The 19,817-nt window shown below is 45.6% G+C and overlaps 1 protein-coding gene across 1 annotated transcript in view; it reads left to right on the plus strand.

The window, feature by feature from the left end:
- C4H14orf39 (chromosome 4 C14orf39 homolog) overlaps positions 1–17,736 on the plus strand; it is a 54,058-nt gene extending 36,322 nt beyond the window's left edge. The window contains exons 14-18 of the mRNA XM_075064661.1: positions 449–519; positions 10,141–10,304; positions 12,174–12,309; positions 14,224–14,281; positions 17,320–17,736. Of these exons, the coding sequence (XP_074920762.1) occupies positions 449–519; positions 10,141–10,304; positions 12,174–12,309; positions 14,224–14,281; positions 17,320–17,522 (632 nt within the window). The 3' untranslated portion in view covers positions 17,523–17,736. The remainder of the gene's footprint in view (positions 1–448; positions 520–10,140; positions 10,305–12,173; positions 12,310–14,223; positions 14,282–17,319) is intronic.
- The last annotated feature ends 2,081 nt before the right edge of the window (positions 17,737–19,817 follow it).

Below are 19,817 nucleotides of genomic sequence, written 5' to 3' on the forward strand. Positions count from 1 at the left end.
AAGATTAAACCACTGCCAATGAGTGGCAGTAGCTGTGTCAATGGAAGAGCATCTCCCGCCAACATAGCGCTGTCCACACTGGTACTTTTGTTGGTGAAGCTTATGTCGGTCAGGGATGTGTTTTTTTTTTCACACACCTCACCTGACAAAAGTGCTAGAGTAGACATAGCCTTTAAATCACGATTTGAGGACTTCAGTAACTCAACCAGAGGTTAGGGTTCTATTCTAGAAGTGCGTGAGTGAGGTTCTGTGACCTGCAATATGTAGATCATGGTGGTCCCTTCTGGCCTTAAAGTCTGCGAGTCTATGAATAGCAATGTAAAGTTAGTAAATATTTTCAAGGACTCTTTTCCCATATCATGTTTCTCATTTAGCTACAAGAATTGTCTTTTTAAAATAAATGCTATTTGTTATTTGTGATACAAACAATGCCAACTTATTTGTATAGGAAACAAAGATGCTGAATGTGCAGATAAGGGAGCAGCAAGTAAGTCAAAGGATTCTGCATATATATCTCAAGTAAGTTAAACATTTTTCTTGTTTAACTAGTTATTTTATTTAGAATAATGAGATCACTCTGCCTGAAATGAGACTACTGGCAAGAACATGGAGAGCAGGATTTGGTCCTAGTTTTTTACAGCCTTCAGTACAATCCTTTATCTGCATATTAAAGACTTTTTTTCAATGTTTACGTGATATTTTCTTCCAGTATCCAAGTCATCCTTAAAGATAGCTAAAGTTCTTCTTCGAGTGCTTGCTTATATCCATTCCAGTTAGGTGTGCGCGCGCCGCGTGCACGTTCGTCGGAGAAACTTTTACCCTAGCAACACTCGGTGGGCCGGCAGGTTGCCCCCTGGAGTGGCACCGGTATGGCGCCTAATATATACCCCTGCTGGCCCGCCCGCTCCTCAGTTCCTTCTTACCGCCCGTGTCGGTCGTTGGAACAGTGGAGCGTGGCATAGCTGACCTCCACCTACCCTAGCGATTGCTCGTTCTTTAGCTTTTAGTGTACATAGTTTTTTCTCTAGTTCCATTGTTAATTACTGTTAGTATAGTTGTAGTTAGTTGTATATTAGTTTTGTAGAGGATCGGGAGTTCGCCCCTTTCTCGATCCCGCGGGGCACCGGGGCCGATTGCCCGGTTCACCGGGCTTCAAGACCCTGTGCGACCTGCCATTCGCCCAGCTGCCCACAGGAGATCCGCAACGACTGCATGTTTAAAGTGCCTTTCGGCGAGAGCCATCTAGTCGGAACAAGTGCCATATCTGTAAGGCATTCAAGCCCGGACCAGAAAAGAGCGGAACTCTCTCGCCTTAAAACAACTTTTTGATGGAGGCAGCTCTAGACTTCCTCCATCCTCGGCCACTGTCTCCGGCACCAGACACAAAGCTGCTTCGTCCGTTCCGGCACCGGCCGAAAGGACACCTCGGCAGCCTCCCGTCACCGGCCATAAGTCCTCCAGCGGGCACCGCTCCCCACTCCCGAGCAGGAGCAGAGAGGACTCAAGGCTCCTGTGGTAACCTTGGGTCATGCACCGCAGTTAGAGCACAGCTCCAGGTCGGATCGCCCCTGGCACCGCCCAGCAGCCGCGCACCGCCTGCCTCGCGCCACCGTTGATTCCGGCCTCCCAGGAAGCCGCTCGAGTCCGGTGCCTCCCAGGCTCCCCCGGCCCATGCCGTGAGTTAGAGCTCATCGTCCCGACTACGCCTGAGACCTACTCCAAGGCGTGGGACTTTGATAGCTCGTGAACAGAGCCTGAGCTGCCCCAACCCCCTGCACCGCCGTGTGGTTTATTCAGTCGCTGGGCAAGGCCTGCCTCGGTGCGGACCCACCTTCTCTGGGCACCAAGGAGCCCGCTGATCTCGTTGGGATCCCAGTGAAACGTTCCGGACTTCGGGCACCAATCGCATCCCGGGCACCGATCACGATCCCGACGCCAGCCTCGCAAGTCCCGGCACCATTCTCCCATTCCGGTGCCGGTCGCTATCTCGCGCACCGGACCAGATCCCGGTCTCCGTCTTACCATTCGGCACCACTTCCAGATCCAGCACCGCCGAAGCCTTCTCCGCGCCGCTTCCAGGCACGTCGACGTTGGCACCGGTTCGAACCTCCGCACCCACTGGTCGTAGGTCCCGTCCCCGCTCTTCATATCGCCACGGCTCCCAGTACCGTTCGCCAGCACCAGCGAAGGACGCCTAATTATGGACGCACTGGCATGGTCCCAATCTGCCTCAGCGTACCCCGTGGCCATCTCATCATCCGTCGCACTCCCCATACACAGACAGCCGGCATCTTATGGAGGATCGAACACTCAGGCACATCAGGACCAAGCGGCCACCTCAGTGGTCCTTTTGGACCACCCTGGGGCCTGACCACCAAGCCCAGGGTGAACCATTTGGCCCAAATCGACGCTCCGGGACACGGTTTCTGAGACGCCGGAGCACCGGAGGCCGCAATCAGGTAGACCAACTCGCCTACTGATACAGAGATGGGTAACATACAAGCTCCAGAGGCAGCCCTGATGTCCCGGAGGCGGGAGGCCCACCAGGATGCAGTCTTCGGCTACCAGGACCCGCGTCATTCCAGGGTTGTCTTCGTCGTCTTCCCCAGATGAGGCTGTGGCGGGGCACATCCTCGTCGGGGCCTCCCCCTATCGATCTGCAGTGCGCACCAGGATCTTTTGAGGCGCATAGCCCTAAATATAAGCCTCAGGTGGAGAAAGTTCCCTGGAGGTGGGAGGACCCTGTGGTCAGCAATCCTCTCAGCGGCGAAACACCTCCAGGGTTGGCCCTCCCATCATCAAGATTCCATCCAGGCCAGGAGGCCGACACCATCTGCGGCAAACTCCGGCGTGCCATTTCCACCGACGGCCAGGGGTGAGTGGTAAAGAAGCGTACTATGGTTGCCTTTCCACGGCGTTACGAATACCTGTATGTGCACCCAGGCCCCCTGCTCATGTGGATGGTGCAGTTCAGTCAAACCGAGCGGAGAGCGGCACGTCCAACAAGCCCCCGCCGTTCAAAGTCAGCGGAGGCCAAAGCGTTATGGGACTTGCTGCGGCCGAAATTGTACTCTGCTGGGAGGGCTTTCAGGCTCCGTTGTGGCGAACGCAGCAGGCCCTCTTAAGCCGCATACTCCTTCAACACCTGGGAGGCAGTCGGCAAATTCACGGAGTTGATCCCACAAGGCTCCCGTCAGGAGTTTACCAGCCCTCCTCGACGGGGGAGGAGAGGTTGCGAGAACCTTCCCTGGCAAGCCTCGCTAAGACTCGGCGGATCTCAGCAGCTAGAACGGTCGCCTTGTGGCATAGCCATGCGACGCATATCCTGGTTGCAGGTGTCCGGCCGATCGCTACCGCCCGAGTTGCAGCACACCAGTTTAAGACTTTGCCATTTGATACCACAGGGTCTTCTTCTCGCAAAAGACGGATCCTAGACTTACAAAGTCTAAAGGACAACATGGGTTATCATGCGGTCACTTGGCATGCATACCCCTCAAACTCAAAGATCGAGGCGCTCATTCCGCCCTCAACCCCAGCGCGCCCCCCTACCCCCCGCCTCCTTGCCCGCGACAGGACTTTGTAGCCGCCAGGCATGGCCGTGTCAACCGCAGGCGACAATCGAGCCTTCCACCGGGAGCAATAATGCCGGCGTCCCGCCAAATCATCGGGACCCAAGTCCAATTTTTTGAAGGTGCGCCGAGAGCAGCGTACCAATTCCCTCTCCGGATCCGCTCCAGTTTTCCAACCGCCTTTCCTCGTTCCTCCCGGCGTCGAGTCCCAGCTAACTACGGTATCGTTGGGTCCTGCGTACGGTGGAACTTGGATACCGTCTCCAATTCTCTTCTCCGCCTCCCCCGCCCCCTCCCTCCTCCCCGTCCCTCTTCAGGGACCCCCTCTCACGAGCAACTCCTCCTGCAGGAGGTCCACAAGCTTCTCTCAATCGGAGCCATAGAGAGAGGTACCGGAGGAGCTCAAGGGCAAGGGGTTTATTTCCGTTATTTCCTGATCCCAAGGGCGAAAGGAGGTCTTCGCCCATCCTAGACCTACGCGAGCTGAACAAATACATCAAGAAGTTCAAGTTCCGCATGGTGTGCCTGGGGACCATTTTCCCTCCCTGGATCCGGCGATTGGTACGCCGCTCTCGACATGATGGGACGCATATTTTCATATTGCAATTTACCCTCCCCACAGGAGGTACCTGCGTTTCCATGGTGAATCGAGTTCATTACCAGTTCACTGTCCTCCCCTTTGGACTTTCGTCGGCCCCTCGGGTCTTCACGAAATGTATGGCGGTTGTCGCCGCTTTTTCCTCCGCCGTCGTCGCATTCACGTGTTCCCTTACCTCGACGACTGGCTTATCAGGGGGAACCTCAAAGGCTCAAGTCACCAGCCATGTCGACACCATAAGAAAACTATTCGCAAGGCGGGATCTGATCGTCAATGACTGGACAAGTCACACTGGTGCCCACGCAACGGAGATAGAATTCATCGGGGGCAGTGCTGACTCCATCCTTTCGCGACAGCCAGCTTGCCCCGCACCGATTTTCAAGGCCATAGTCTCCCTGGTCCAGAGCCTGCCAGAGGTTTCCCACTACCTCGCGCCCGTACTTGCCTGGCCCTTCTAGGACACATGGCCGCATGTGTCCTTCGTTACAAAGTACGCCAGACTACGAATGCGCCCGCTACAAGCCTGGCTGGCTTCGGTCTACCGCCGCCCGAACAGGGATGCCTTAGACATGATTATAACGATCCACGGGAGTCCTCAGCTCCCTCGACTGGTGGAAAGAGTCACCGCTGGTGTGTGCGGGCCTGCCCTTCCACACTCCTCAGCCCTCTGTGTCCCTAACAACGGACGCATCTGCGCTGGGGCTGGGGCCGCACACCTGGGGCCCGGCGCACCCAAGGGCCTTTTTGGTCACCCCAAGAGCTGACTCTACATATCAAGTGTCGAGAGCTCAGGGCAGTACGCCTGGCGTGCCAAGCGTTCCTCAGCCACCTACAGGGCCGTTGTGTTGCAGTATTCACGGACGAACGACGGCCATGTATTATGTCAACAAAGCAGGGAAGGCACAAGGTCATCTCCCCTGTGTCAGGGAAGCGATCCACTTGTTGGGAATTCTGTGGTAGCCCACTCCATAGACCTGGTGGCCTCCTTTCCTCCCGGGGGTCCGGAACACGCTTCGCAGATCACCTGAGGCAAGTCCTTCCTCAACACACGAATGGGTCCCTCCGTCCGGACGTCCGCTCACTCAATCTTCCGGAGGTGGAGCTTTCCCCAGATCGACCTGTTTGCGTCCAAAATAAAACAGAAATGCCAGGTGTGTCTGTTCCTGCAAGGTCGCTCTCCGGGCTCCCTGTCGGGACGCCTCATTGATCCCGTGGTCAGGTCGCCTTGTTATGCCTTTCCACCGTTTCCCCTCGTCCACAAGGAGTATTGCTCAAGGATCCGCAGGACAAAGCCGCGCGTCATCCTGATCGCGCCGGCTTGGCCGAGACAGCACTGGTACCCAGCGCTGCTCGACCTGTCCCTGTCGGACCCGATCCCCTGCCGCTGTGGCCGGAACTTGATCACGCAAGACTTCGGCAGGCTTCACCACCCGGACCTGCAGTCCTCCTCCACCTGACAGCATGGTTCCTAGCTGGTTTAAACCAGTTGGAGCTGAGCTGTTCCGCTGCAGTGCAACAGGTGTTGCTTGGTAGCAGGAAGCCTCCACGCGGTCGAACATACCTCGCTGCGAAATGGAAGCGCTTCTGCTTACTGGTGTGCTCAGCATGGTCACTCCCATGCTCTGTATCAATCCACCATCCTGGATTATTTGTGGTCCTCAAGGAGCAGGGGTTGGCTATCTCTACGCTGCGAGTCCACCTCGCCGCCATAATCTACCTTCCATCTGGGGAAGCTGGCAATACCATTTTTCTCTCACCCGATGTCTTCCAGGTTCTCAAGGGGACTTGGAACGGTTATACCCTCAGGTCAAGCCCCTACCCTACCTGGGACCTTAACCTTGTTCTAAATAGGCTCATGGGGCCCCCTTCGAGCCTTTGGCCACATGTTCGCTGCTGTACCTGTCCTGGAAGACGGCTTTCCTAGTCGCCATTACCTCGGCTAGGCGTGTCTCGGAACTCCGCGCACTTGACTGTGGATCCCCCATATACCGTCTTCCATAAGGACAAGGTACAGCTGCGACCTCACCCGGCATTCCTCCCCAAAGTCGTCTCTCCGCCTTTCACGTGAACCAGGAATCATTTTCTGCCAGTGTTCTTTCCAAAACGCACGCGTCGAGACGAGAACAACAGCTCCATACCTTAGACGTCTGGAGGGCTCTCGCGTTCTACATCGAGCGGACCAAGCCCTTCCGTCATTCACCGCAGCTCTTCATTGTAGCGGGGTGGCGGAACGTATGAGAGGCAGGGCAATCTCCTCTCAGCGCATCGCATCTTGGGTCACGTCATGTATCCGAGCTTGCTATGACTTGGCTCAGGTCCAGCCGGGCCATCTTCAACGCCCACTCTAGACGTCGAGCTCAAGCCTCGTCTGCTGCTTTCTTGGTGCATGTTCCTGGTGCAGGAAATCTGCCGTGCAGCCACCTGGTCTTCTGTCCACACCTTCGCGAACCATTACGCATTGGTCCAACAATCTAGAGACGATGACGCCTTCGGCTCAGCGGGTCTTGCATTCTGCTATGTCTCTCTCCGACCCCACCGCCTAGGTAAGGCTTGGGAATCATCCTAACTGGAATGGATATGAGCAAGCAATCGAAGAAGAAAGACTCAGTTACTCACCTTGTAACTGTTGTTCTGTCGAGATGTGTTGCTCAATATCCATTCCACACCCGCCCTCCTTCCCCACTGTCGGAGTAGCCGGCAAGAAGGAACTGAGGAGCGGGCGGGCCCGCAGGGGTATATATTTAGGCGCCATATACCGGCGCCACTCCAGGGGACGACCTGCCGGCCCACCGAGTGTTGCTAGGGTAAAAGTTTCTCCGACGAACGTGCACGCGGCGCGCGCACACCTAACTGGAATGGATATGAGCAACACATCTCGAAGAACAACAGTTACAAAGGTGAGTAACCGTCTTTTCACGACACATCTTCCAACATGTGAAATTTTTTTAGTTATTATACTAATGATACTTGTAAAAAGTAGAGCTTTCTGTCAGGGCAAGAAAATTTTTGGATAGTGATTAGATTGCTATGAAATACCATGCATTCTTTTGGCACAATTAGCTTGTTTGTGAATCTAGGACCTCAATAGAATAGGTAATAGTTGGAGGGATGCCAATCTCCTAGAACTAGAAGGGACCTGGAAAGATCATCAAGTCCAGTCCCCTGCCTTCACCGGCAGGAGCAGTTTTTGCCCCAGGTCCCTAAGTGGCCCCCTCAAGGGCTGAACTCACAACTATGGGTTTAAGCAGACCAATGCTCAAACCACTGAGCTATCCCTCCTCCTGTAAGAATGACTTACTTCTGTAGTTTTATCAGGGAGGAGAAAATGTGATTACTGTAATATATGAGTATCCTTGAGATTTTGTTCTGTGGCTGATTGGACAGAGGAGTTGTTGCTGTAGCAAGCAAGCTTTAATGTCTTCTTTTGTTTTGGATTATTAAAGATTAGTCCTCCTGGAAGCAATTTTTACTGAAAGCCATATCAGCTAGTAGTGAGAATTGTGCATTTTAGATCTATAAGAGCTCTGAACCTTTCTGTTATCAAATCTTTCTTCAGGAAGCATGTGATCTCTATGGGCTTTTTGTTGCACAATGAATTCCAAGTGGCTTAATAAAGAACTTTTATTAGGAAACCAGGGACATCTTTTTTTTTTTTTTTTTAAGAAAAGTGTGTTAATTAATTTTGGTATTAATTAAAGTCACTAAATAATTGGAGTGTTACCTAATGTGAATCAATTTTGATTTATTATTAGTATTTGTGTTACGGTAGAGATGTGCTACATTCAGATTGCCATTGGACTAATAGTTTGGGAATTAATTTTATACAGAGCCTGGTTCAGATAAGGTGGTAGAATGAGGTACAAATTACATTTCCATACAACAGTTGATTTCTCTGCGCAATACAGGGAATTTACCTTGTGTAAGGACAGAAGGTGATACTTACGCTTATGCTTCCTTGTTCCTTTTGGTGCATGAAGGCCATTTAATTTCTACAGAGGGTAGATGTTGAGAGGATGCGCTGATTCATCACATACTTCAATCATCCTGCCTACATGCCCCTTCTTCAGCCAGCACTGGCCAAGTTTTGGGCTATACTGACTTCTGTCATCCCCCAGCTGAGTGGTGCTTGTAGCAGCTTTCAGCCACCACAAACTCTTCCCAGAGATTTTCCATCTTGGGGCCCCTGTATCTACACTGGCAGAAGCTCAGGTTGAAGTTATCCTATAAAATATTAAACATTTTTGTCATTTCTACTTAATTATGTACAGACATATCACAGTGGCACCTAGAGGGCAATGCTTAATTTGTGCCAGAGCTTGCCAGGGCTGAGCCCCGGCACCTCTAAGTGTGGCAGATCATAGCCTGGTACCTCTGGGCTTGCCACATCAATTATGAGAGTAAAAAAAATTGCTTGAGCCCCAGCACCTATTTGCTTGAGCAGGTCAGACTTGGTCCCTTCTGGCATTAGAACCTATGAAACGGTCATCCACAGGTTTCTGAATCCTTAAATTGCACAATCTAGACAAAGGTGGGGAAAACTGAACTTTAACTCTGTTAAACTACCGAGATTGCACTTTGCAAGTTGTCATGGTAAAACTCATTGCGTTTTCAGATGAATGCAATTTTTGCCTGAATAAGGACTGTAGAATTTGGTTCATTAAGAACAGGTAGCAAAGACCTCTTTATTCATGGGAAAAGTGTTACATGGTAGAGGTCAGTTTTGACTAAATAAGTGAAATCCTGGAATCCTTAATCAGGCTACTGAAACTTGGAGTGTGTTTATACCTTTTTATTTCATAGCCAATGTCCTATACAGTTATCCCAGTAGAATTTTTGTAGTTGTTCTACTTGGCTGTCTTCCAAATATAGGATTCTATTTATTGAGGTGCATAGATTCCAAGGACAGAAGGGACCAAGTATGACCTCCAGTATAACTCAGGTCATAGAACTTCCCCAAAATAATTCCTTTTGACTAGACACAGTATTTTTTTTAAAAAAATCTAGTCTCGATTTAAAATTTGCCAGAGATGTAGACTCCACCATGATCATTGGTAAATTGCTCCAATACTTAGTTACCCTCACTGTTAAAAGTTGACACCTTATTTTCAGTCTGAATTTGCCTAGCATCAACTTTCAACCATCAGATCTATGTTTTAAGTTCTATTAAAAGCTCTCATTTTGACTGCTGCTTGTGGAGAAGGATCTCCTTTACAAAAATATCACCTGTGTCCTGGTGGAGATTTCCTGCTCAGAGTTCAAGTGTCCATTCTCATCTAACCTTTTTCTTTGGGAAGAGAGAGTCTCAGTGAAATAAAGTATGTTCTCATGGTGATGTCCCCTAATTCCACTGGAGAGTACTGAAAGGTTATCCCTTTCCACTGCTATTAAAAGCATTACATCAAAATAGTACCATTATTAGAAATGTAGTGCTCTGTTACAGATAGGTAAGGCTGAGGTGGCTCTTCCATTCTAAATGCCTATTTTCAGTCTTTTTGTAAGTTTCCCAAATTTCTTTTTGTGCTGCAACTTTTAATATCTGGTCTCAATCCAGATGTGATTTTTTTTGTAAACCACATAGTTTAATATGCAAAGGTTACTATAGTGTGCATATATAGTGGTGTTGGTCTCAGGATATCAAAAATACCAGGTGGGTGAGGTAATATCTTTTATTTGACCAACTTCTGTTGGTGACAGTGACAAGCTTTCAAGTCCTGCGTAAACTTGAAAGCTTGTCTCTTTCATCAACAGAAGGTGGTCCAATAAAAAATAAAAGATATTACAACTTTAGCAGTTTATTAAATAGCTTATTAAATAGTTGATTAAATAAATTTTATGAATATTAAACTTTTTACCTAAACAATGGAGACAAAAATACAGTCTATATATTTATTGATAAAAGGACTATTGACATTTTGTAAAAGATGTAAATGCCATAAGCGTGCTTTTTTTTATGTGACATTTCTTTTTTAACAGAATGTACGCACAGAGTGTTTTATTAAGTCAAGTGAGGATAATCCTGAAGCAGCAGAAGGAAGTACTGAACATTTTTTGAAAACCCCTGAGATGCCTTTATTTATAAGACCATCAGAATCTAATGGGAAGAAAGCCCAGTTTCCTAAAACTCCTCCATTTGAATTGTAGGATTTTAATTTTATTGATCTTTTAAGAGCCATGTCATTTTGATGTGCATTTTATAAACATTTTGATTAATTTTGCTATGCAAAAACACACTTTTTTCCTGCAAGACAGTGCTGAACAATGTTCAGGTTTTATTAAAATTATTATGATAGCAAATAGAATTTTGTTTCAGAGGGACATTCATACTGAAGCAGACTTGAAAGAGAACATTTATACGTTCAACAGTGTACTGGGCACTTATTCTTTGTTTTTCTTTTGTTTTATTTGAGGCATTGATGCCTAAATAAGGGCCTTCTCCCCCAGAATCTAGCTACTTATACTCTGTGATACTGAAATGAAAGCATAATCCTGCATTTATGATCTCACACTCAATCATGGAAATGATTGAGAAGACATAAATCTGATATTATTTCTTAACTACAGAATCTGCAGGAGAAAAAGATCTGCCTGTTTATATAGGCCAAAATTGCACTGGCTTCTTTTGCTGCCATATTAGATTTGAAATTCATGTTTAACTGGCTCTCCAGCACACAAAATCTTTTTCAGCATTACTACTTTCCAAATAACTCTCTCTTATTGAGAATTTGCGTATGTGAGATTGTATTTGTTTGATTATTTATTTTTTACTTCCAATTTCTTGCCACACATTTGTAACAAGTTTGAATGTTTCCCCTGGTATGAAAGTCCTTCTGTTAAGGGATATTTTTACAGTATATTATTGATTTTGGTATTACAGCATTTATCTGTAAATAAGGTATTTTTTGATGATTGATCTTTTGCTCTGACTGGCTACAGTGAACTCACTCTGCTTCTCCTGGTGGGAAAGAACTCCATAGACAGGGGTTATTTATGACTGTGGGAAACATTCAAAGGATGAACATTTTTTTTTAATCTAATGAAAAAGTTGCTAGACTGTGTAGTTTTTCTTTCTTAAACTCTTTGCTTCGGGCATCTGTTCAGGGGAGAAACATGTGATATGCTTAAAGTCGCTCCATCTCAAAAAAGATATATTGGGATTTGAAAAGGTTCAGAAAAGGGCAACAAAAATGATTAAGGGCATGGAACGGCTTCCATATGAGGAGAGGTTAATAAGACTGGGACTTTTCAGCTTGGAAAAGAGATGACTAAGGGAGGATATGATAGAGATTTATAAAATCATCACTGGTGTGGAGAAGGTAAATAAGGAAGTGTTATTTACTCCTTCTCATAACATAAGAACTAGGGGTCACCAAATGAAATTAATAGGTAGCAGGCTTAAAACAAACAAAAGGAAGTATTTCTTCACACAATGCACAGTCAATCTGTGGAACTCTTTGCCAGAGGATGTTATGAAGGCCAAGACTATAACAGGGTTCAGAAAAGAACTAGATAAATTCATGGAGGATAGGTCTATCAATGGGTCCAGGTCAGGAATGATGTCCCTAGCCTCTGTTTGTCAGGAGCTTGGAATGGGTGACAGTGAATGGATCACTTGATGATTACCTGTTCTATTCATTCCCTCTGGGGCATCTGGCATTGGTCACTGTCGGAAGACAGGATACTGAGCTAGGTGGACCTTTGGTCTGACCCAGTATGGCTGTTCTTATGAGTAATATTCTTACCTACATTGTACTACAGGAAGCAAGTGTTTGTGTAAGGGCCAGGAATTAATGACAGAGGAAAGTAGAACAAGAAGCCTGGTTCTGATTTCACATAGGTGTAAATCAGGAGTAATTCTTTAAACTCAATGAAGTTACACCATCGTAAAATCATTGTGAGATCAGACTCAAACCCAGTGTACCTAAGGGTATTTTATTCAATCATAGGGTCTGTTTTATAACTCTCAATATAAAATGCTTTCATATGTTTCTTCCTTTCTTTCATTACAGGAGTCATAATTTAGGTTGTGCAGGACCAGCACCAAAATCACCTGCTTTTTCTTTTCTTATGCCCTGTACCCAGAAGTCACCTGGCTTTAATTTATTTGACTCATCTATATTTGGAGCAGAAAATTCATCAGACCAGGTAATATTGAATCTTAAAGATATGATCAGTTGATTTTCACAAAGTGAAGTATTCTCAGAAAACATCATTGATTGTGTAGAAGGTTTCCAGCATCCTTTGTGTTCACTTGCATTGTCACTTGTTTACTAGCTTGTTTACTTTTATAAAATAAATCCTTTGGCAGTGCTTTTCTACTGCTAATCCCAGTAAGAGAATTTATGATCAGGTATGATTTTTTTTCTCTCTGAGGCTGGCCCTTGTGCTTTTGGTATAATGGAAGGCAACAGGGCTCAGATTCTCAAAGGTATTTAATTGCCTAATTCTAATGGGTATGAGGCATTTAAATACCTTTGAGGATCTGGGCCAAGGACCCTTCTGCCACTTCTGGCTCCTGAACAGAGGAAAGAGGGAGTGGTTCTGCTACTCTTCCCTTCCTTCAGACTTCTCTGTTGTGTCCCCCTCCCCAGGGCATAGCTCAAGTCCAGCCTCTGCTTAGGTTTCCAAAGAGGCAGCAGAAGGAAATTGCCTTGATTCTTATCAACTTGAAAAACAGCAGTGAAAACTGACAGGACTTTGCAGATACAAGCAAACAATATATTAGTAACACTCAATTCCAGTTTAGAAGGCTTACTTTGCAACCATACATTAGGGCTTTTCTTTCTTTCTTTCTTTCTTTCTTTCTTAATTTTTTTAAAGAAAGCTTAGCTTCTGCAAAAGGTGATATCATTTACATGGGAAAGTTTCCTACTCATGCAGAGCACATGGATTTTTCAAGCCCTGAATATGAATCTGACGTCACCCCAAGTTATCTTTTGGTTGAGTTTCTGTTGTGGGATGGCCCTGTTGTGTAGTCCTACTGCCACTGTAAGCCTGGCAGATCTGGCTGGGGCAAAAGGACATAGCTAGAACTCCACGGAGAGCTTAGGCTGTTTAAATTGCACTGGGAGCTGAACTAGCCCCCTGCTGCTCCCAGGGATGGGGATTCACAAATGTAGCATGGAGCCATTTTTGCCTCCCTGTTCCCCATCTTCACACCTCAGCTGCACAGAGCAGCTGAGGATTGATCCCCTCATGTTATCTGCTCTATAGAACTTTTCAGAAGCCATATGGAAAGATTAGTAATTAATCGGAACATCTGTATAAAATGGCTTACTAGAGTAGTGAGTGCTTGTGCTCGAACTTCATTCAACAAAAGAATCATAGAATTGTAGGACTGGAAGGGTCCTTGAGATCATCTAATCTAGTCCTCTGTACCCATGGCACGGAGATCATATTACAACAACATTTTACTGCAGTCAGGGCCGGTGCAACCCATTGGGCGACCTAGGCAGTCGCCTAGGGCACTAACATTAGGGATGGCGACTGCAGCAGCCGGATCTTTGGCCGCCCCCGTTGTCGTTGGTATTTCGGGGGCGGGAGCTTCTGCTGCCTCTGTGAGGGGCGGCATTTCGGGGGCGGGACCTTTCGCCGCCTAGGGCGGCAAAAAAGCTGGTGGCGTTCCTGACTGCAGTAGCTCTTTGCAGCGTATGATATAGCTTCATACGCCAAAGAGTTGTCATATAAAGGCTATCCAATAGGGTGACTTTGGATGCCATCTTTCTGTGAGTTGTTGATTACTTTTTGGAATTAAAGATGGAATGATAACAACAACATTAGACCTTTACCAGAATATGCTGTCGGAATTAGAAGCTAGTCAAAAGTTGATTTTTTTGTACTGTAGTTTTACTAGTTACCACTGTAGTGAATCATTTGTATCTTTAAATATTGACTGAAGAGGTAAAATAGACTATTTTAATGTCTTTAAATGTAACTGTTTAGATAATTAAAAAATTTAATCATTATGAAATTATATAAGCATTGATTAATTTTACATCAGTATTATAGTTTATATTATAGTTTTCTTATCTGTTAAATATAATGGCTACTATGTTTCAGACCGATGAAAGTTATTCTGCAGGAAACATAAACCCTATTTCCCCACACAAAGATATTGGTAAGTTTTGAAAGTGAAAAGTGCTTTTATATACCAGTTTATTCTATTCATATTAATGTAATTGATGATTTAAACTTGTAGCTCTATTCAAAAAGAGGTCCCTGATTTACAGAAATGTTGTTCAATGATGGTGCAATGGTAAAATTGCAACCGTGTAATTTGTGGTGCATTGTATATATGTGTATTTGAAACAGCACAAAATATGTCCCTGAATATTACATCAGAGAGCCACAAAAACTGGACAACATTTACATGAAAAGAGGAGGCAAGAAGATGTGGGAGGAGAGAGGCAGTGGAGGGGCAGTGGGAAGTCTGGCATTAGATGTACTTGGAAAAAATCAAGAGATCGAACGCCAAGATGAAAGGAGCAATTCTGAGAGCCTTGTCACTCATTAAAAAATCTAATTTCTGTCCTATTAAATGTAAAACAGCCATAGCACAGCTAAATGCCTATGAGTTACCCCAAGGCTTCCAGTTCATTGTAATTGCACAGTGGGTCTATTAATACCATTTTGGGCTATCAATGTAAGAAGGAGAAGTTGTGTGTCTTTGGACATCTCTTTCTAAAGTGCAAGTAATGTTTCCAAGTTGTTAGTGAAATCCTTGGAGCTGACTCTGCTCTTACTTCCTTCTGTCTAAATCAATGTAAAATTGATGTGAATGAGAGGAAAATCAGACCCTCTGGGCCAGGTCCTCAACTGGTAAAAATCAACATGGCTCCAGTGAAATCAAGGGAGCTATTCTGCTTGTATCCTCTTGTTGACAGTCTGCCCTCACTGAAGTCAATGGGAGCTTTGTGCCAGGATTTCACCCTCTGTCTCTCTCTGACATCATAGTGGGAATTATCATCTTATCTCATTTGGAGCACTAGAACTTCACAGGCCAGTCATCATCTGTTAGACTATAGCAAAGCATGTATATATAATTATATACATATGTGTGATACAAGACTCATCTTTATCACATGTCTGTGGGATTAAACTCCTTTTTAAGATTTTGTTTTTGTATGGGAAAGTGTGTAATTCCACGTTATGAAATTCAAAACTCTGATAGTTAAATAGTTCTTTTATCTGTAGCAGTGGTTCTTCTTCAAGTGTTTGTTCATGTCAATTCCAATCAGGTGTGTGCATGCCATGTGCACGACAGCTGGAAGATTTTTTCCTTAGCAGCGTCCACAGGGTCGGCCTGGGTGCCCCTTGGAGTCATGCCTTTGTGGCGCCCAATATAGAGCCCTGCCTCCCCATCCTCCCCAGTTCCTTCTTACCACTGGTGATGGCTAGCTGGAATAAACTGTTGCTCTTGCTTTGCCAGCGCATTTGGGCAGTGTCCACTTTTCATGTTTATAGTTCTTAGTAGTTACTAGTTTAGTTAGTATTAGTAGTAGTTCATAAGTTTCCTTTCGGGGGTTCCCCCAATCAACGCTCCCTTGGTACAGGGGTATGCCCCAGTCCCCAGGGTTCAAGCTCTGTGAGGACTGTGGAAAATTTATGCCTAAGAGCAACCTGCACCCTTCCAGTCTGCAATGTCTTGGGGAGAGCCACCAGAAGGAGAGGTGCAGAATTTGCAAAGGGTTCTACCTGAGGACCTTAAAAAACCAGGAGCAAAGGCTCAAGATCCTTCTAATGGAGGTGGCACTCTGGCCACAATACAATCTGGGATCGGCAGAATTCATGCCCAGCACCTCCCCGTTGGTGCTCAGTGCTTTAGCACCGATGGTGTGTGAGCTGGTGCCAATGAAGGACCCCAAGGAGTCACAGCACTGCCACAGCTCTGCCCATAGACAGTCTTCTGTCAGGCACCAGTCTCAGTCCCTGGTGCCTCAAAAAAAGAAAAGTCCAGAGAGAGGTTGCTCTCCCCTCTCCAAGCCCAGGGAGCCTTCGTCAGGGAGACCTGACTCTAGCCATGTCACCTTGACTCCTCTGCCTCTTAGGGTCTTGTCAACTCCTGCTCCCTCCGGGGTCCTGTTGAGTTCAAACCCTCACCACTCTCTGGACTGACATGGTGGGCAGCTTCAGCTCCCCTCAATGCCGGAGGCATTTGAGGCAGCTCAGGACCTTATGCGCCTCTCAGTGCTGTCCTCCCTGCAGAGGAGATCCAAGTCACCGATGACCACCCAGCCCCTGATTCCATCAAGGGGCAAGCCAGCAATGATGGTGCGCCGATCCTCATCTCCAACGCATCTCTCTCCAGCACAGTCTGCCCACGTGGGGGAGCTGCACTGGTCTCCCAGTTCTCGGCACGACTCGCCGGCACCATGGAGTACTGCTCCTCCGTGGTTGTCCTTCTTGGAGACCTCAGAGTCAGAATCCTACCACTTTGATAGGACCAGGAACAGAAGGTCCAGGTCCCAGTGTGACAGCCTGCCTTATCCAGTGCAGTGGCTGAGAGCAGTGCGCCTGGCATGCCAGACTATCAGAGCCCACCTAGCAGGGAGATGTCTCTCAGTCATGACAGACAACGTCACAGCAATGTTTTAGATAAACAAACTGTGGGATGCATGCTCCTTTCCCCTGTGCCAGGAAGCCTTCATTCTGTGGGACTTACACCTGCAAGCATCGTACCTCCCTGGAGTACAGAATGAGTTGGAGGACCATCTCAGCAGGTTATTCCATGACCATGAGTGGTTCCTTCACCCGGACATAGTAGACTCAATCTTCCATCAGTGGGGCTTTTCATTTTGTGACCACTTTGTAAGAAAAGAACTTTTTTATGGACCACCTCCCTTCTCAACACCCAATCCTTCTACAGCTTGTCTCAAAATATTTCATTCTGTGGACCATCAGGAAGGGCTCTATAGAACACCATGAAAGGCTCTAATCCGTTAGATGCAACTGTCTTGCTAGCCTTCACTGAAAGCAGTGTCTCGGTAATGGGAGCTCCATTTCTAATGCATGAATAAACATGCCATTGTATGCTGATATTCAACAGGATGTTGAAGAACTGTACATTATTTCAGAAATACAGTCTATTGTTGCAATTGTCTTAAAATAAGATATCATCTAATTTAACAGATTAATTAAAATATGTATTCCCTGTAGGAAGCTTATTTGGAAAATCGGAAAATGAAGATGCGTTCACATTTTCCTTTCCGTCAGAGTCGTCGTCTCATGAATATGGGGATGGAAAAGATGACTTCAGCTTTCCATTTGCATTTGGACAGGATCAGCGATCATCACATTCTTCCTCTCTGAAAGGTTTTCAGTCTTCATCACAAAATACAAAGCCATTTACACTCTTTTGAATATTTCTTGACTTCCTTTTGTATATTTTTGCTGCTTAGCCTTGACCCTTGTTTTCAGCAACTTAAGAAAAATCCATAACATTTCATTTCTCTGTCATTTAATGTAAGCTGACATTACTGTACTTGCATCAAGAGCATTTAAATATTCTCCACTAATCATACATGCTCTGAGATGTTTTTATTTTTATCACTTTTAATGATTTAATGTTTTGTTTTCATGAAACTTTTTGATAAGCTCTCCTTTAACTTGCACACGTTAACATAAACAGCAAAAATGTCAATGGGTAATAGAATATTCAGTTAATTCAGTACCTTTTACTGAGTATTAAACCTCCATGTTGAATAAATTAAATGTATGATATCAAAAAATGGAGGCTGGTTTTGGTGTCAGTTATAGTAACAGAACACTTGCTATCAGTAGTATAAATACTGTTTTGTATGTTTATAATTAACTCCTTTATTGTAAAAAAAATTAACCATTTTACTGCATCATTAAACACTGTTTGAATTTGTTTATTGAGCTAAATACAGCATTCAGAAATTGGCTGATTGTCTCATTTAAAGTAAAAATGTACGCATTTTTAAAATAAACTTGTTTGTCAACTATCATATCTGGTTTTGTGAGTGAGTGTTTTAGTCAACTTTGCAAACTGAAGTAATTCTGTAATTAGAGTATTTGGTATTTTGGCCTGAACGCACAAAAGGAGTTAGGTGCCTAAATCCCAGTTTTGGAACCACTGTGATGCACTAAACACCCACTTAAACCCCAGAGCAATTCACAAACCCAGGGAAGACAGGCATTTGGCCACCTAAGTTGTGTGTGAAGCTTGATGATGATTTAAGTATTTATCCACGGTGGAACAGTCGTTGGGCCAGAAAGAGAGAGAATGACTGTGTAGCCCAGTTGTTAGGGTACCCACCTGTGAGGTGGACACCCAGGGTACAGTTATCCTGCTCCAAACACTCTTTCATTATTTTTCCACAGTGGAACAGTTTCAACAGGAGAAACTGATGCAGTCCCGCATTACAATATTCCATAGCTCAGTTGTTTGCGCACTCTCTGAAGAAGTGGATAGATCCCTGTTCAAATCCTTGCTGCCCTGTCATAAACAGATAGCTAAGGGTTAATGTTTCTTTTACCTGTAAAGGGTTAACAAAGGGAACCAAACACCTGACCAGAGGACCAATGAGGAAACCAGATTTTTCAAAGCTCAGGGAGGGAATGTTTGGGTTTTTGTCTTTGTCTGGCTCTCAGCTATGAGAGGGGATTTTTCTTTCTTTCTATCTTCAAGCTTCTAATCTTCAGTGTCAAAGTTGTAAGTACAAAGGTAGAAAAACAATAGGCTTATATTGTGTTTTTTTTTGTATTTACATGTGTGTAGTTTGCTAAAATGTTTTAAATTGTATTTCTTTTTAAATAAGGCTGTTTGTTCATTTTTTTTAAGCAATTAACCCTGTATTATTGTCACCTTAATACAAAAAATATTTTTGTCTTTTTCTTTTTTTTATATAAAGCTTTCTTTTTAAAACCTGTTAAATTTTTTCCTAGTAAAAACTCAAAAAAATTAAGCCTGCAGCTCACCAAAAAATTGGTGGAAAAAAAAAAAAGGTAAATTGTTCTCTCTGTTTTGTCATTCAAAAAGTTTAAGTACAGTAATCTCCTATTTTTATATGTTGTGCTACATTGCACTTATTTAAATGGAGAATTTACAAAGGTCCTCAGCGCTCTATTTTGAGTCTCTATGTACTGCTGCCTCCACTGCTCTTTCCAGAAGTTCCAGTCTTCTGGAGCCTGCCAGTGCTTGGCTGNCCCCAGAGAAGGTTTTGGGAGACCAGAGAGGGAGTCAGGCCCTGGAAATTCCTGGCTGGTGGCAGTGAGATCAAATCTGAGCTGGTAATTAAGCTTAGAGGGGTTCATGCAGGCACCCAGATTTCTGGACACTAAGGTCCAGATTTGGGAAAGCTTATGATATGCCCCTCTTCCAGAGAGGGGGGAACTGAACCTGTATTTCCTACATCCCAGTTGAGTGCTTGAACCATTGGGCTATAAGTTGAGTAGCAGCACCACCTCATCCAGTGATCATATTTTGAATGAGACCTGGTAGGCAGCCTCTCAGCACAGCTATGGGAGTGGGCCCAGCACACAAAATAGGCATTCATCTGCCTGCCTTCCCCCAGTTTGTGGATCGCTCTGGAGCTTAGGTGGGAGATAGACATCTGAACACCTGGAGTTAGGCAGCTGTGTGCATGTCCAGAGTCAGTTAGGTATTGAGGGAATTTTTACCCTGAAAATAT

Source organism: Chelonoidis abingdonii, chromosome 4, assembly GCF_003597395.2.
Source record: "Chelonoidis abingdonii isolate Lonesome George chromosome 4, CheloAbing_2.0, whole genome shotgun sequence".
In the NCBI taxonomy this organism is placed as follows: Eukaryota; Metazoa; Chordata; order Testudines; family Testudinidae; genus Chelonoidis; species Chelonoidis abingdonii.